The sequence below is a fragment of the Tupaia chinensis genome, unplaced genomic scaffold (assembly GCF_000334495.1).
Source record: "Tupaia chinensis unplaced genomic scaffold, TupChi_1.0 Scaffold000366_1, whole genome shotgun sequence".
Lineage (NCBI taxonomy): Eukaryota > Metazoa > Chordata > Mammalia > Scandentia > Tupaiidae > Tupaia > Tupaia belangeri.
This window is the reverse complement of record NW_006159863.1, coordinates 294,476-306,907: the sequence shown is the minus strand read 5'-3', so window position 1 is coordinate 306,907 and position 12,432 is coordinate 294,476. Positions and strand designations below refer to the sequence as shown.

Sequence of the window (12,432 nt, the reverse complement as noted above, 5' to 3'; positions counted from 1 at the left end):
GCTATGTGGCACCCCACCCCCCCCACCCAAAAACCCCCCCTGCCAGCCCCAAGAATATACGTTTTTTAAATAATTATTTCAGGGACCAGCAGTTAGCGTAATGGCTATGTTGCTGGACTCCCATGTAGTCAACCACAGTTCTGTGTCTTTCTGGTGAGCTCATGCGCCCTATAGCAAAAAATCTCTCCAAAAAAAGAAAGAAAGAAGAAAAAGGATCATTTCAAAATCTGAGATAATTCTTTCAAATTTGAATCTGCTTACTTCATGGTATAGAACCAGTTCGAATTAAGTATTTTATTAATTTTAATAGTATCAGATATATGTACTATTTTATGTTCAAGAAATAATTATTTGTCTTAAATATTGAATAATTCAAAATTTTGACCATCAAACTATTTTCTTCTTGTGTGAGTTAGGAAGGCTTGACTGCTCTGTATGATTAACAAAGTTCTTTCAGTGAATATCTTAACAGTATTAACTGAAGAACAGGGGCTTCATGTGGATTAGTCCTTTGAATAATGGACTATTTTTGCAAGGAGGAAAAAGATCTAGAACGCTTTAGATTTTTAAATTTTAGCTTAATGAAGTTTCTTTCCATCTCTAGTTTGCTAAAAATCTCTACTACACATGATTAATCTGAGTGCATTTTCTACTTTTGTTTTAAATTTGCTAAAGGGCATGTGTACTCATTGGAGGCGAGAGAGAGGGAAAATGAGAAAGCACCCCCCACCCCCCTCCCATTGAGGATGGTCATGCCACAATCCTTCCTCTTCCTCCATCTCTCCTTTCAGGACTCTGGGCACACACGTGTACACACACACACACACACACTTAGTGTGTCTTTAGAGACATTGGATCTAGAACTCAAACTGCTCAATTGGCCATGTAGGATCCTGCTGCCTCCACCACCATGCCACTGGCTGACACGCACTTTCTGTTGTCTCTTGCTATAGTCATGTGTTTTATCCCTAACCTGTGTGTTGACATTTGCGCTTTCCTTGATAAATACATGTCACTTTTTAAAAATAAGTTTCTGGATTTGGTTTTCTGGCATTCTGCTTACAGTGTTTGAGTCAGTGTTGATGAGCAAAGTGAACCTGTATTTTTTCTTTTCTGTTGTTACTTCTGGTTTCAGTGTGAAAATTGTAGCAAGTCTCATACTGCGATTTGGGGAACTTGTTTCTCCTGTTTTTTTCTGTTTTATGGAGGAGTTTGTGTAACATTGGAGTTGTCTGTCCTTGATCGTGTGCCCATGAATGCAATGCCTGCGAGTGTGATTGTATTCGGAAGTGGGGACTGTGCATGTAGAATTAAGATGAGGTCATACTGGAGTAGAGTGGGCCCTTAACCCAATAAAACTGATGTCCTGATAAGAGAAAAGATGGGGCCAGCAGGGGGCATGGTAGTTAAGGTGCTGGACTCTCAACATGAGCTACTATGGTTTGAGGCCGGCCTGGCTTCTTGCTTCTCACTTTTTTTTTTTCTTTCCCTCTCTCTCTGTCTCCTTCTGGTGAGTGTGTGTGCCCTGTAGCAAATTTTAAGAATATAATAATAAGTAAATCTTGAAAAAAGAAGACGACGAGAGCAGACATAGAGGCAAAGACACACAGGTAGACCACCATGTGATGGTAAATGGAGCCAAGACATGCCAAGAATTGCCAACAACACCAGAAGCTAAGAATAAGTCATGGAGCAGATTCTCCCCTTGAGCCGTCAGATAGAGCATGGTGCGCTGACACCTGACTGTCATACTTCTGGCCTCCAGAGTCAGGAGAGGATAGATTTCTATTTTAAGCCACGGAATTTGTGGAAGTCCTATTAGGGCAGCCACAGGAACTTAGTAAAAATGTGTCCTTAGTGGTATTTGTTTTCATTATTTTTTTAAACTTTCTAAGTATGTTTCCCCAAATACTATAGCTTACTTTTTCACTGAACTATTCATTTAAAATAGATCTTGGGGCCAGCCTCGTATCACGGTGGTTAGGGGCGCTAGATCCCACATGGTTGACCAATTTGAATTCCAGCAAAAAACAGACCAGATGCCTGTGCATGTATGTTCCAGATCCTGAAAGGAGGGAGAAATGGAGGAGAAGGGATTACAGCGTGATCACGCCCCACCAGGGCTGCTTTCTCACTCACTCATCTTTCTGTTTTTTCTCTGGCAAATACATATAACCTTTGACAATTAAAAAAAGATTTTATTTAAAATAGATGAGAATAGATGTAGATTTACAAAACAGTTGTGAAGATAATACAGAATACCAATATACCTCCATTCCATTTCCCCTGTCTCCCTACTGTGGTGATTTTGGGCATGCACCTATGCCTTGTGTGTTTCTCAGACTTCTAAGTCTGGGACTTGAACTACATAGTTAGCCATGTGGGATTCTGATGCCTTAACCACTATGCCATGGGGCTGGCCCAGTATACTTTCTATTTCTGTTCTGCTTGATTCCTTTTTATATTTACTAGGATTTTTTTCCCCCTATTTTTGCCCTCGGGCATGTGCGCGCTCTCTGGAGGCAGAGTAGCAGAGAGAGAAATTACCCACAGGGCAGGATAGCCACCTCGAAATCCCTTTTCCTCCATTCTCCCATTGGGATTTTGGATATGCATGAACACGTGCTGTGTGTTTTGTTTTTTTTTTTTTTTTTTGGGACTTAGGGCGCGTGCGCTCGCCAGACAGACAGAGAAAGACAGAGACAGAAAGCGAGAAATCACCCCCCAGGGGGGATGGTCACGCCGCAATCCCTTCTCCTCCATTCTCCTCTCGGGATCTTGGGGACGCACGCACACGCGCCCGGCGTGAGTTTTAAGCCACCGGGTCCGGGACACGAACCGCGGTCAACTACGTGGGAGTCCAGCGACATAGCCATTACGCTAACTGCTGGTTCCCAACGTGCTGTGTGTTTTTCAAGCCACTGGGTCCAGGACTCGCACTGTGAAGTTGGCCACGTGGGATCTAGCACCTTAACCACTGTGCACCTATTGGCCTGGTCTTTTTTAATAGTCCTTTGTTTCATCATCAAACTTTAATTATCTGCCAGATTTCACTGTACTTTCTATATGTGTTTATTGTTCTGGTCGCTGATGGGTAATTCTGTTGTTTTGCAGTCTGATTCTGTTACTTGTTACTGCAGATTCTCTCTCGTGGCTCATCCCTTTTTTTGTGACTTTTGATTGAGATCTTGTTCTTTGCAATTTTACTCAAGGCAGTTCTTTGATGCCTGAATTTGTGCCTTGAGAGAACTCAGATTTGCTTCTTCCTCTGCCTGGGGCCATCACCCACTTAGGTCTGTTTGTACAACATAAGCATCTTGGAGCTTTTCAGGACACACAAGGAACAAATTCTAGCGTCAGCCATGTGTGGCAAGCATGTGGTTAGACATCTTCTGAGGTGACTTTTCTTTCTCAGAGCTAGGGTTGAGAAGAAAACGTTTCTTCTCCATCTTTCTTTGTGGGGCTTCCTCCAACCCTTTCATCCTTCCATGGAGCCCCAGTGTTTCAGAAGACTCCATTCTGATTTGACAGCTGTCCTCTACCCCAGCCTGTTAAAACCATAAGCCCCTGGGACAGGCCCTGTACTCTGTGGTAATGCCCTGCTCAAGTGAGGCTGAAGTGAAGCAGTTCAAATTCCTGGCCTGGTCAGTCTGAAACATGCCAGGCACATGGGCTGGGGGACTAGAGGAAGGGGACTGTGAAGGGGATTGTGGTGTGACCAGACCCTGTGGAGGATAGGATGCCCCCTTCTTGCACATATGCTCTGTCATGGGAAAAAAAAAAGCTCCTGGATGTCTCACTGGATTTGGCTTTTTTATAATTTGGCCTGCGAGGATTTCATTTCTTTCTTTCTTTTTTTTTTTTTTTTTTTAATAATTTGCTATAGGGCACGTTTGCTTGCTGGAGAGAGAGTAAAACAGAGTGGGAAGTGAGAAAACACTCCCCATGAAGAATGGCCATGCTGCCTTCCTCTCTCCTCCATTCTCCTGTTGGGATTTTAGGCTCACACGCACATGCACACGTTGTGTCTTTAAGCCGCTGTGTCCACGTCTCAAACTATACAGCGGGCCATATCCAGCCTCCTTCACCACACCGGTAGCTAGCCCAGGACATCACTTCCTATTACAGGCTCAACCGTAAAGACACAGTTTGTCTGTTTTATCCTGTCTTCTAGGCCTTCTGTACTGAGAGGGTTTCTACTGTTTAGTTTGCCACGTTTTTTTAAACAAAACTTACATTATCTTTCATGCCTTTCTAATTGCTTAAAATTTCTCCATAGTAGTATAACTAAACTATACTCTGAGTTCTTCTGTATGTCTTTAAATAAAATTTTCTTTTTTAAAAAAGATTTATTTATTTGTTTAATTCCATTTGTTATTTTTTTAAACAGCTTTTTAAAAATTATTTTTATTTAACTTTATTTTTATTACTATTATTATTTTTCAGTTTGATCAGACAGAGAGAGAGAGAGAGAGAGAGAGAAAGTGAGAGAGACCAGAGAGAAAGAGGGAAAGTGAGAAAGCAAGCCGCCAGGCCTGGCACTTGAACCTCAGTTGACCGTGTGGGAATTCAGGGCCTTTAACCACCATGGCATCTGCTGGCCCTAAATAAAATATTCTTAAGTTTTTAATGAGTATCTAGTATTTTATAGTTATTTACTCCCCATTCGGGTAGTTTTTTTGTATTTTGCTAAAAACATTGCTGAAATAGTAACTTTTGTACCTACATTTTGCTATGCAAATAAGATAAATACTATTAATAGATGTAGGATTACTGAGACAAATAACACTAAACATCTTAAATCTTTTGCTGATTCCTAAGTATAGGCCCTTTGGAGAGACACCTTACTAATGTGTTGGATACATATGTGATAGGAAGCAGCCCTGGGCCAAGGCTCTTGCTTCTGACCCATTCTACATGAATGAAACCTTTGGAGATCATCTTCGCCGTGGAAATGGGGGTGCTGGTCGCGTTGGCTAGGCTGCAATACTAGCGTTGTGATTCTCACCTGGTACTCTCTTCCTTATTCCCAGGTGACTTCTCGGTGGACTTTCCGGTGCCCAGGATGTCCTCAGGCCCTGTCACATGACGACTCCCACTTTCACGAGCGGCACAAGTGTATCAACTTTTTCGTCAAGGTGTACGGCTACATGCCCCTCCTGTACACTCAGTTCAGGGTGGACTCTGTGCTCTTCAAGACCCGCCTGCCCCATGACAAGACCAAGTGCTTCAAGTTCATCTAGGGGCATTGCAAATTTTGGGGAGAAGATGGGCAGAGTGAGGGAGATAGCTCCTAAGATTCTTGGGTATTAAAGAACCTTGGGGACATCTGCTGGGTCATGGCCCAGACCCTCTGCTGGGAGAGGCAGCGGAAGAGTGGAAAGGAAATAGCTGCCTTTTTCTTGAAGTCGGCCACACTGGGTCTGGAACCCTGGTCAGAAGACCCTGGGGTTCTCTACACAGGGCACTGACTGATAGCTTACACTGAGGACCCTGGGACTCTCCAGTCACCCATGTAGTGCATAAGCCCAGGACAGCTGGTTTGTGGTTTTTAAATTCAATAACAATTATTATTATTTAAAAAGAGATGGTTTCAGATTTGCCATTCAAGGCTTATTTATATATATATATGTATGTGTATGTATACACGTATATATGTATGTGTATGTGTGTGTGTGTGTGTATACACACACGTACACACACTCATACATATGCATATATATTTGGTGAGGGAGTTTGAAATTTTTATCTGTCTCTCAAGTGAGGGACCCATCAGGCTCCTTAAGTTCTGTATTTTGGTAGAGATGGTTCCTGGCCTTGTGTTATCTGGCTTGTCCTTATAGATCATCTCCCATCCTCCCCAGAGGCATTTGAAAATTTAAAAACAAGGAAGGGATGGACTTGGCCTGTTAGGGCCTTGGATGAGAGATGTGTGGTCTACCCCTTTCCCTCTTTGCTGCCAATCAGCGATCTGTAACGTCCACTCTCCTCTCATGCAAATCCTGGGGAGGAGCTGCCCCGTGGTGAGCAGCCAAGGTTCCTTTTGCTGGGTTTGGTTTTTGAGGAGTCACTAGGCCATGCTTTTCTGAGTGCTTATCCCTGCAGCCCCATCTCTTCCTTCTTTGAGAAAGAAGAATGAGGAAGCAAAGGAGGAGGAAGGAATAAGGCCTAACGACAGCCCTCTCAGGCAGCTCTTTCTGACTTGCCTTCCTGTTTAAAAAGTTGGACTTTGGGCTTCGGGCTTTAGGCTTCCTGAAGTGTCATCTCTTAGGTAAGAGAACAGGAAAACTTGTAGGCTGCATTTCCAGGTGTGGTCTGACGTGGATTGCAGGTCAGCCTATTCTCTCTGGTTTAGAACAAGCAAGCATCCTTTGAGGATTCCACCCGGCTGGCCGGGAAGTCTTACAGCAAGGCACCTGCCTTGGGATAAATACCTTGGTGAAATTCACCTTCCCCTCCGCCTTTGTCTGGATCTCCATCCTGTTACCTGTGGTTTTTGGACCCCCTAATGCCATGTTGGCTGTAGGACCCCCCGAGGTTTGGTATGTGGTGAACAGTGGGGAGCTGTGATCTGCTGTGCAAATTTACATCCAGAGTTGGGATTTAACAGACTTCGCACCCCACAGTGCCATGTTCCACTCCTCGTTCAAATTTCTGTTCCCTAGGCTGAAACTGAATAAGCTAACTTTCTAGTCATGGTGGTAGCAGGAGAACTGAAGAGGGTGTTGGCAGAGGTTATCAGGGACGTAGCCTGTGACTTCTGTTTTTCCAGGCCCCACTTTCATGAAGCAGAGTTGAGTACAGGGTTCCAGCAACCGAACAAAAGCTCAGGTCTGTCCTGGTCGTGCACATGCCTTAAGCCAGTTCCGTCTTCCCTAGACCTTGACCTCCTGTGCTTCTATGTCTTGGAGTACATTCTCCTCTGACCTGCCTGTACCAAGTGGGTTCTCTTCAAGCATCATTTTGAAGCAAGGCTCTTTCCTGTAAGTGCCACCCAACTAGGGCTAGCCTGGCCAGAAGGACCTCTTATCTTTGGCAAACAGGGCCAGGGCTGCTTCCAGGACTAAGTCTCTCTGAGGCTCCCTTGGCACTTGTAGTTCACCTGCTGAGGCAGCCACCCAGGAAATTCAGTTATGCTTCTCAGCAACCCAGCAAAGGGGCCCAGGCCCCGCCTCCTGACCTCCTGATTACCCTTTCCTTGACTTCCAACTTTATTCTTAGAGTAGCCTTCTTCCCTTGGGGGAGCCAAAGAGTGTGGTGTTTTGAGCTATATATGTGGCTGCTATTTTATCTTGTTTCTGTTAATGTGAGGAACTCATTACCTGACTCGGGGACGAGGTGGGAAAGGAGCAGTCTGTGGTAGGGTCCCCTGTGGAGTCAGATTCGTGGGTCCACGAATGTTCCTGGTTGATCCATGATGAGCAGAGCGGTCTGAGACTATGGAGGACATCGAGATGTGCTGCGGGGTGGGCATGGTGTCAGAGCTTCGACCAACGAGAACACTCCTGGACCTGAAAGGAATGCTCACCTGAAGAACCCTGAACCGCAGGTGCTCCATGGCGCCAGCCCTGTTCCTAAAGGATCCCTCCCAGGAGTGGGGAGAGGCCAGCGGATGGTGCATGTTGCTGGACTGGGTGTTCCGGGAGAACCCCACCGTGCTCTGCAAAGTGGGCTAGGGAGTCCCTAGGCCGTGCCTTTGATGCTGCTCCCACGAGAACCCCAGTTGACTCGCAGACACGGGAGAGCAGCTCTGCAGTGTGCCGTGGTTTCCCGGCGGCCCATCGGTAATAGCTCGTCACCAGGCGTGGCTCCCAGCCCAGAGGTCCTTGTCCAGTTAGCCAGTTTGCACTCATGTGAGGGTTGCCCACCTCAGCGAGAGCCTCCCTGGTCTCGTCGGCCATTCTGAGCTTTTGCTGCCCTGGAGCTGTTCTCCACCTGGCCTGGACTGCACCCCAAGCCCAGGGCTCGCTGATCAGAGGGGCCTGTCCCAGAGGCCAGGGGGGGTGTGCAAGGAGCTCCTGGTTTGAAATGACGAAGCTTTGAAGGCAGAAGCTCTTTGATGTCCATGCCATGTCCATCCACCCCACCCCTTCTCCAATCATGAGCACAATGGTCTTACGTTGGATTTTGTAAAAAACAAAAAACAAAACAAAACAAAATAAATGGAGACTTTAACTCAAGCATCTTGGAGGTCTTTTTTAATTTTCCTCAGCAGGGACAGAAGCGTGATCTGAGTGCCAACCTGGTTCTTGGTGGCCACCAGTCTCTGCCAGCTGTAAGCCCGTGGGCATGTGATGAGGTTCTGGAGTGGCCTCCGGGCCTGACACTCAATGTGCATGACCACAGGCGGCCTGGCCCACGTCCCTGTCTAGGACTAGTCATTTCAAACGGGCAGATGGGAACTTGAGTGTCGCTTACCTGATTTTGGGGGGTGGCATAGATACAAAACTTCACATTTTCATGTTTGTTTTTTTTCTTTGATAAGGATTTTTATTTATTTTTATATTACCTTTAACCACATATATCTTACAGTGTATAACAGTTCTTTTTCCAGCATGATTACCATGCACGTCAGTCAAGACAGACATTACCATCCACATCATCATCAAATAGCTTTTCACTTTCTTATATTATTACTTTTTAAATTTTTTAAAAAACATTTCAATCACTATACATCATTTGGCTTGTAAAGAGAATTTACCTAAAATGAAATACTTCTCAGACCAGTCGAGAATGCTATACATGTTATTATCAACAGGTAATAAACCATTTCTGTGTCCCACAAATGTTAGACCTCTCCAGCTTTTCTTCTTTGTACTCTTCCCTTCCCTCTCCTCTCCCCCATCATGGAGTGTGGTGGGGGGCAGTGTTCCTGGTGCAGGAGAGGGCTGGCTGCCAGGGCCAGATGTCCTCCAGCTCATCCCTCAACTACAGGCCTTCCCAGAGCACTCCTCTCCTCTAGTGATGCTTCCCAGCTGTCAGAGCCCAGTCCTGTGTGTGAACCCGTTCTGGAACTTCTGCTTGGTGTGGATCGGAGGCACCCTCAGGAGGGAGCACTAAGTCACAGGCTTCAGAGGAGATGGATAGAGGAAGGAAGATGAAATGGTAAACACTGACAAGTGGTGCGCCATCCCTCTTCTGGACTCTGCAGGTGGGAGCTTGGGTCCTGTGTCATGTGGACTGTCTTGTGAACAGGACCTGGAAGTCAGTGTCTCTCCTAAAGTGGGGCTGGCGGTGGGGGGGGCGCGGTGCGGCGGCCGTTCATGATTCAATAGGCAGGCGATAGGGCATACAGGGTGGGCATTACCAGTTGGGTCGGAGCTGTGGCCGCCCATCTCCTAGTCTCTGAATTATCTGGCTCCTTGTTACAATTTGCCCTAGGGCTAGAGACCTGAGTCAGTTGCATGAGGCTCTGGATGTACTTCAGGCACACAGCAGACAGGTCCGTGTAGTCTAGTCCTGTTTAGTCGTCTTGGACTTAACAGGGTAAGCCCAAATAGTCATGGCAGTTGTTGATGTGCTTGTCACCCAAGCCGAAGGCTGCAGGGTTTATCAACCCGGTTAAGGATCGTGTTGCAGTTCGGGGCATGGGTTCTGAAGTTGGCTGTGGGTTCAAAGCCAGGGTTGCATGTCACTGGTGGAGAGCAAGTTACCTATTGTAGGCTTTCATTTTATCTCTAAAGTGGCATAAATTGTGTCCACCTCTTTACACACATGAGCCTGGCATGAGTTTAAGCCACAAGGTCCAGAACGTGAACCGTGGTCAACTACATGGGAATCGAGTAACATAGCCATTACGCCAACTGCTGATCCCGAGTATCACCTGCTTTTTAACTCATTTGTTTTTTTTTTTTCATGGCTGAGTGAATGCACAGGTACCTAAGAGGACGGGGCGGGGAGGGCCATGAGCACTCCCCATGGGGTCTGGTCATCTGCAATCTCAGAGATTTCTTCACTCAGTTCTGTTAACACTTCACCGTAGTTTGGAAAAGCCAACCCCTGCTTCCGGCCCAATTGGGAGGGCCAAAAGCTTCAGGCTCTCCAGGAATCGGAGGAGGAATGAATAGGTGTTCCCTTTGGTTGGCAAGAATGGGACACATCTATTCCTAATTGGCTCCTTATCCCTGACAGTCACATACAGTGTCATGGTAAGATGGAAGCAGCTTAGTGGTGATGTGGTTTTGGGAAGGTGACTTAACATCCTGCCAAGCCACACTGGCTCCTAATGCACAGACAGCGAAGTAAGACAAGCGTATTGTTTCTCTGTGTACATGTGGTGCTTTGGTTTTACTTAATTTTTTTTTTTTTAGGTATGGTCTATTTAGTATATCCTTCTGCTTTATCCTCCTGAGCAATGGGACCACTGGCAGTACCACCATGTCAGGCTTTCATGGTGGGCCAGAAATCAAACCTGGGCCTCCCACGTGGCCTGGGCCTGCTATGCAGCGCTGTACAGCACGTTGTTCTAAGCCACTAGGTTTTGGGTGATTTGCTATTTAATAGATGCCTAACACCTTACTTTGTAGAATGACTTTAATAACAAAATTAGATCCCTGTAACATTTTTGAGAGTTTTCCAATTACTGTTTCTGCATTAGGATTCCACTGGGTGTGAGCAGAAGTGTGGTAAGCTCTTCCCCAGGTTGGCATCAATGCCCGGGGTGGGCTGCACTTCCCCTAACACCGCCAACCACCGGCAGTACACTGTTACTACAGCGCATGAAGGTGGTTCCGCCATTTCTTTTGGGTCCTCTTCTAACCCATCTGACTTGGTATCCAAATATCTGAATGCTAGGCAGAGTTATCCATAACTGCTCCTCCTAATACTTGAAAAGGTCAGCTCTAGATGCTCTTCTCTGCTCTAAAGAATGCTCTGCTTCTTCCTGCCTCTGGCTTCTGCTCCTAAGAGGTGGTGATAATTTCATTAAAACCTTCATAATTCCTAAATTGTTCCCTGCCTCTTAGGCATTCACCAACTTTGTTACTATACGTCTGTTTGGGAACCATCCCTCAGGCGGTCCATGCCCTGGGTGCTCTGATCAAGCCCTTTAACAGATCCAAAGCCATTTTTGGACGCGGCAATGCTAGGACATTTAAATAACATAAGTGTATCAGGTTTTGTTTGTTTGTTTGTTTGTTTTTTGAGTTTTCTTATAAGGCTTTTTACATTTTTCAAGATGCCTTTAAAATTTTAATTTTAATTTAACTTGATCCTCTCAAAATATTATGAGAAAGTATGTGTGTCCACGTGATGCATATTTACAGTCCTGTCCACTGGCTGCTGGTGCTTATAGTTCATTCTGTAACACACTCTAGGCCCCTTGACTGGCATGACCTGCCTTACTTTGGAAGACAGAAACTTGTTTAAGCATTCCTATGCCCAAGTCTGGCAAAATGGGAGTTGGAAAAAGTAGAGTTTTTCCTCTTCTAATCGAGAACTCATTCCTCCACTGATAAGATTATTCCAAGAGAGCTGATAATCAATTCTCGGTAAAACCAGTGCAATTAGTTCTGCAGTGTTTTATCTAGTTCTTGGGTCACTAAATCCCTTTGTGATGCTCAGCTGTCAGCCAGGTTGGAGGACTGACTGAATTTCAGTCTAACAAGACAGAAGCACAGCAGGCTGAGGCGGGCCTACCTCCATGGTTCACTGCTGCCCACACTTGTACTCCCCTCACCCCACACTAAGACTTTCAGCATTGGCATGCCTGCCTCAGATGCTATCTTGGATGTAAATACTGGTTTTAAATAGTTCAGAGGCAGCAGTGTTCAAATGCAGCAGTCTTCTGTGGGAGGTGACGCTCACTACCAGGCGGCCTATGGGTGTCTAGGTGGGATGTTCAGGTTAATTTGCAGACTGGAGGGTCTTTGGGGAAGGTGAGGTCTGTAGGGCTCCACCTGTGAGCCTCAGCCACGTGCTTTGTTCCCCTGAAAGGTCAAGGCTGGTATCGCTCATGCTAGTGTTTTTCAGGCAGACAGAGCCTAGATCAAGTTAAAGCACCTTCTCATACAATTTAAGAGGAAACCTCTGGAGCCAAAAGGTGAGTGGCATAGTGGTTAAGGTGCTGGACTTCCACGTGGCTAACCACTGTTCAAATCCTGGACCCAGCAGCTTGAAACTCACACCAGGTGTGTGTGCATGTATATGCCTAAAATCCCAAGAGGAGAATGAAGGAGAAGGAATTGTGGCAAGGCCTTCCCCCTGGGGAGTGATGTCTCACTTTCTATCTGGTGAATACACATGCTTTCTTGCAAAAATCTCTCTTTCAAAAAAAAAAAAAAAAGGTCTATTTTTTGTAAATGATGCTTGGTAATATGAGTTAATGCATTCAAACTAAAATTTGTCTCATTTTCTAAGTTTACACATTTCTGTATATATTGTATTTTTTAAGATACTAAATGTAGATTGCTAGTTCAAAAAAGCATGGCTACA

The 12,432-nt window shown here is 45.6% G+C and overlaps 1 protein-coding gene across 2 annotated transcripts in view; it reads left to right on the top strand.

Moving 5' to 3' along the window:
* Positions 1 to 5,596, top strand: part of EXTL3 (exostosin like glycosyltransferase 3) — a 103,775-nt gene extending 98,179 nt beyond the window's left edge. For both annotated transcript variants that reach the window (XM_027773721.1, XM_006153204.3), the window contains exon 7: positions 5,034 to 5,596. In XM_027773721.1, coding sequence (XP_027629522.1) covers positions 5,034 to 5,243 — 210 coding nt within the window. In that variant the 3' untranslated portion in view covers positions 5,244 to 5,596. The remainder of the gene's footprint in view (positions 1 to 5,033) is intronic.
* Positions 5,597 to 12,432: the final 6,836 nt, after the last annotated feature.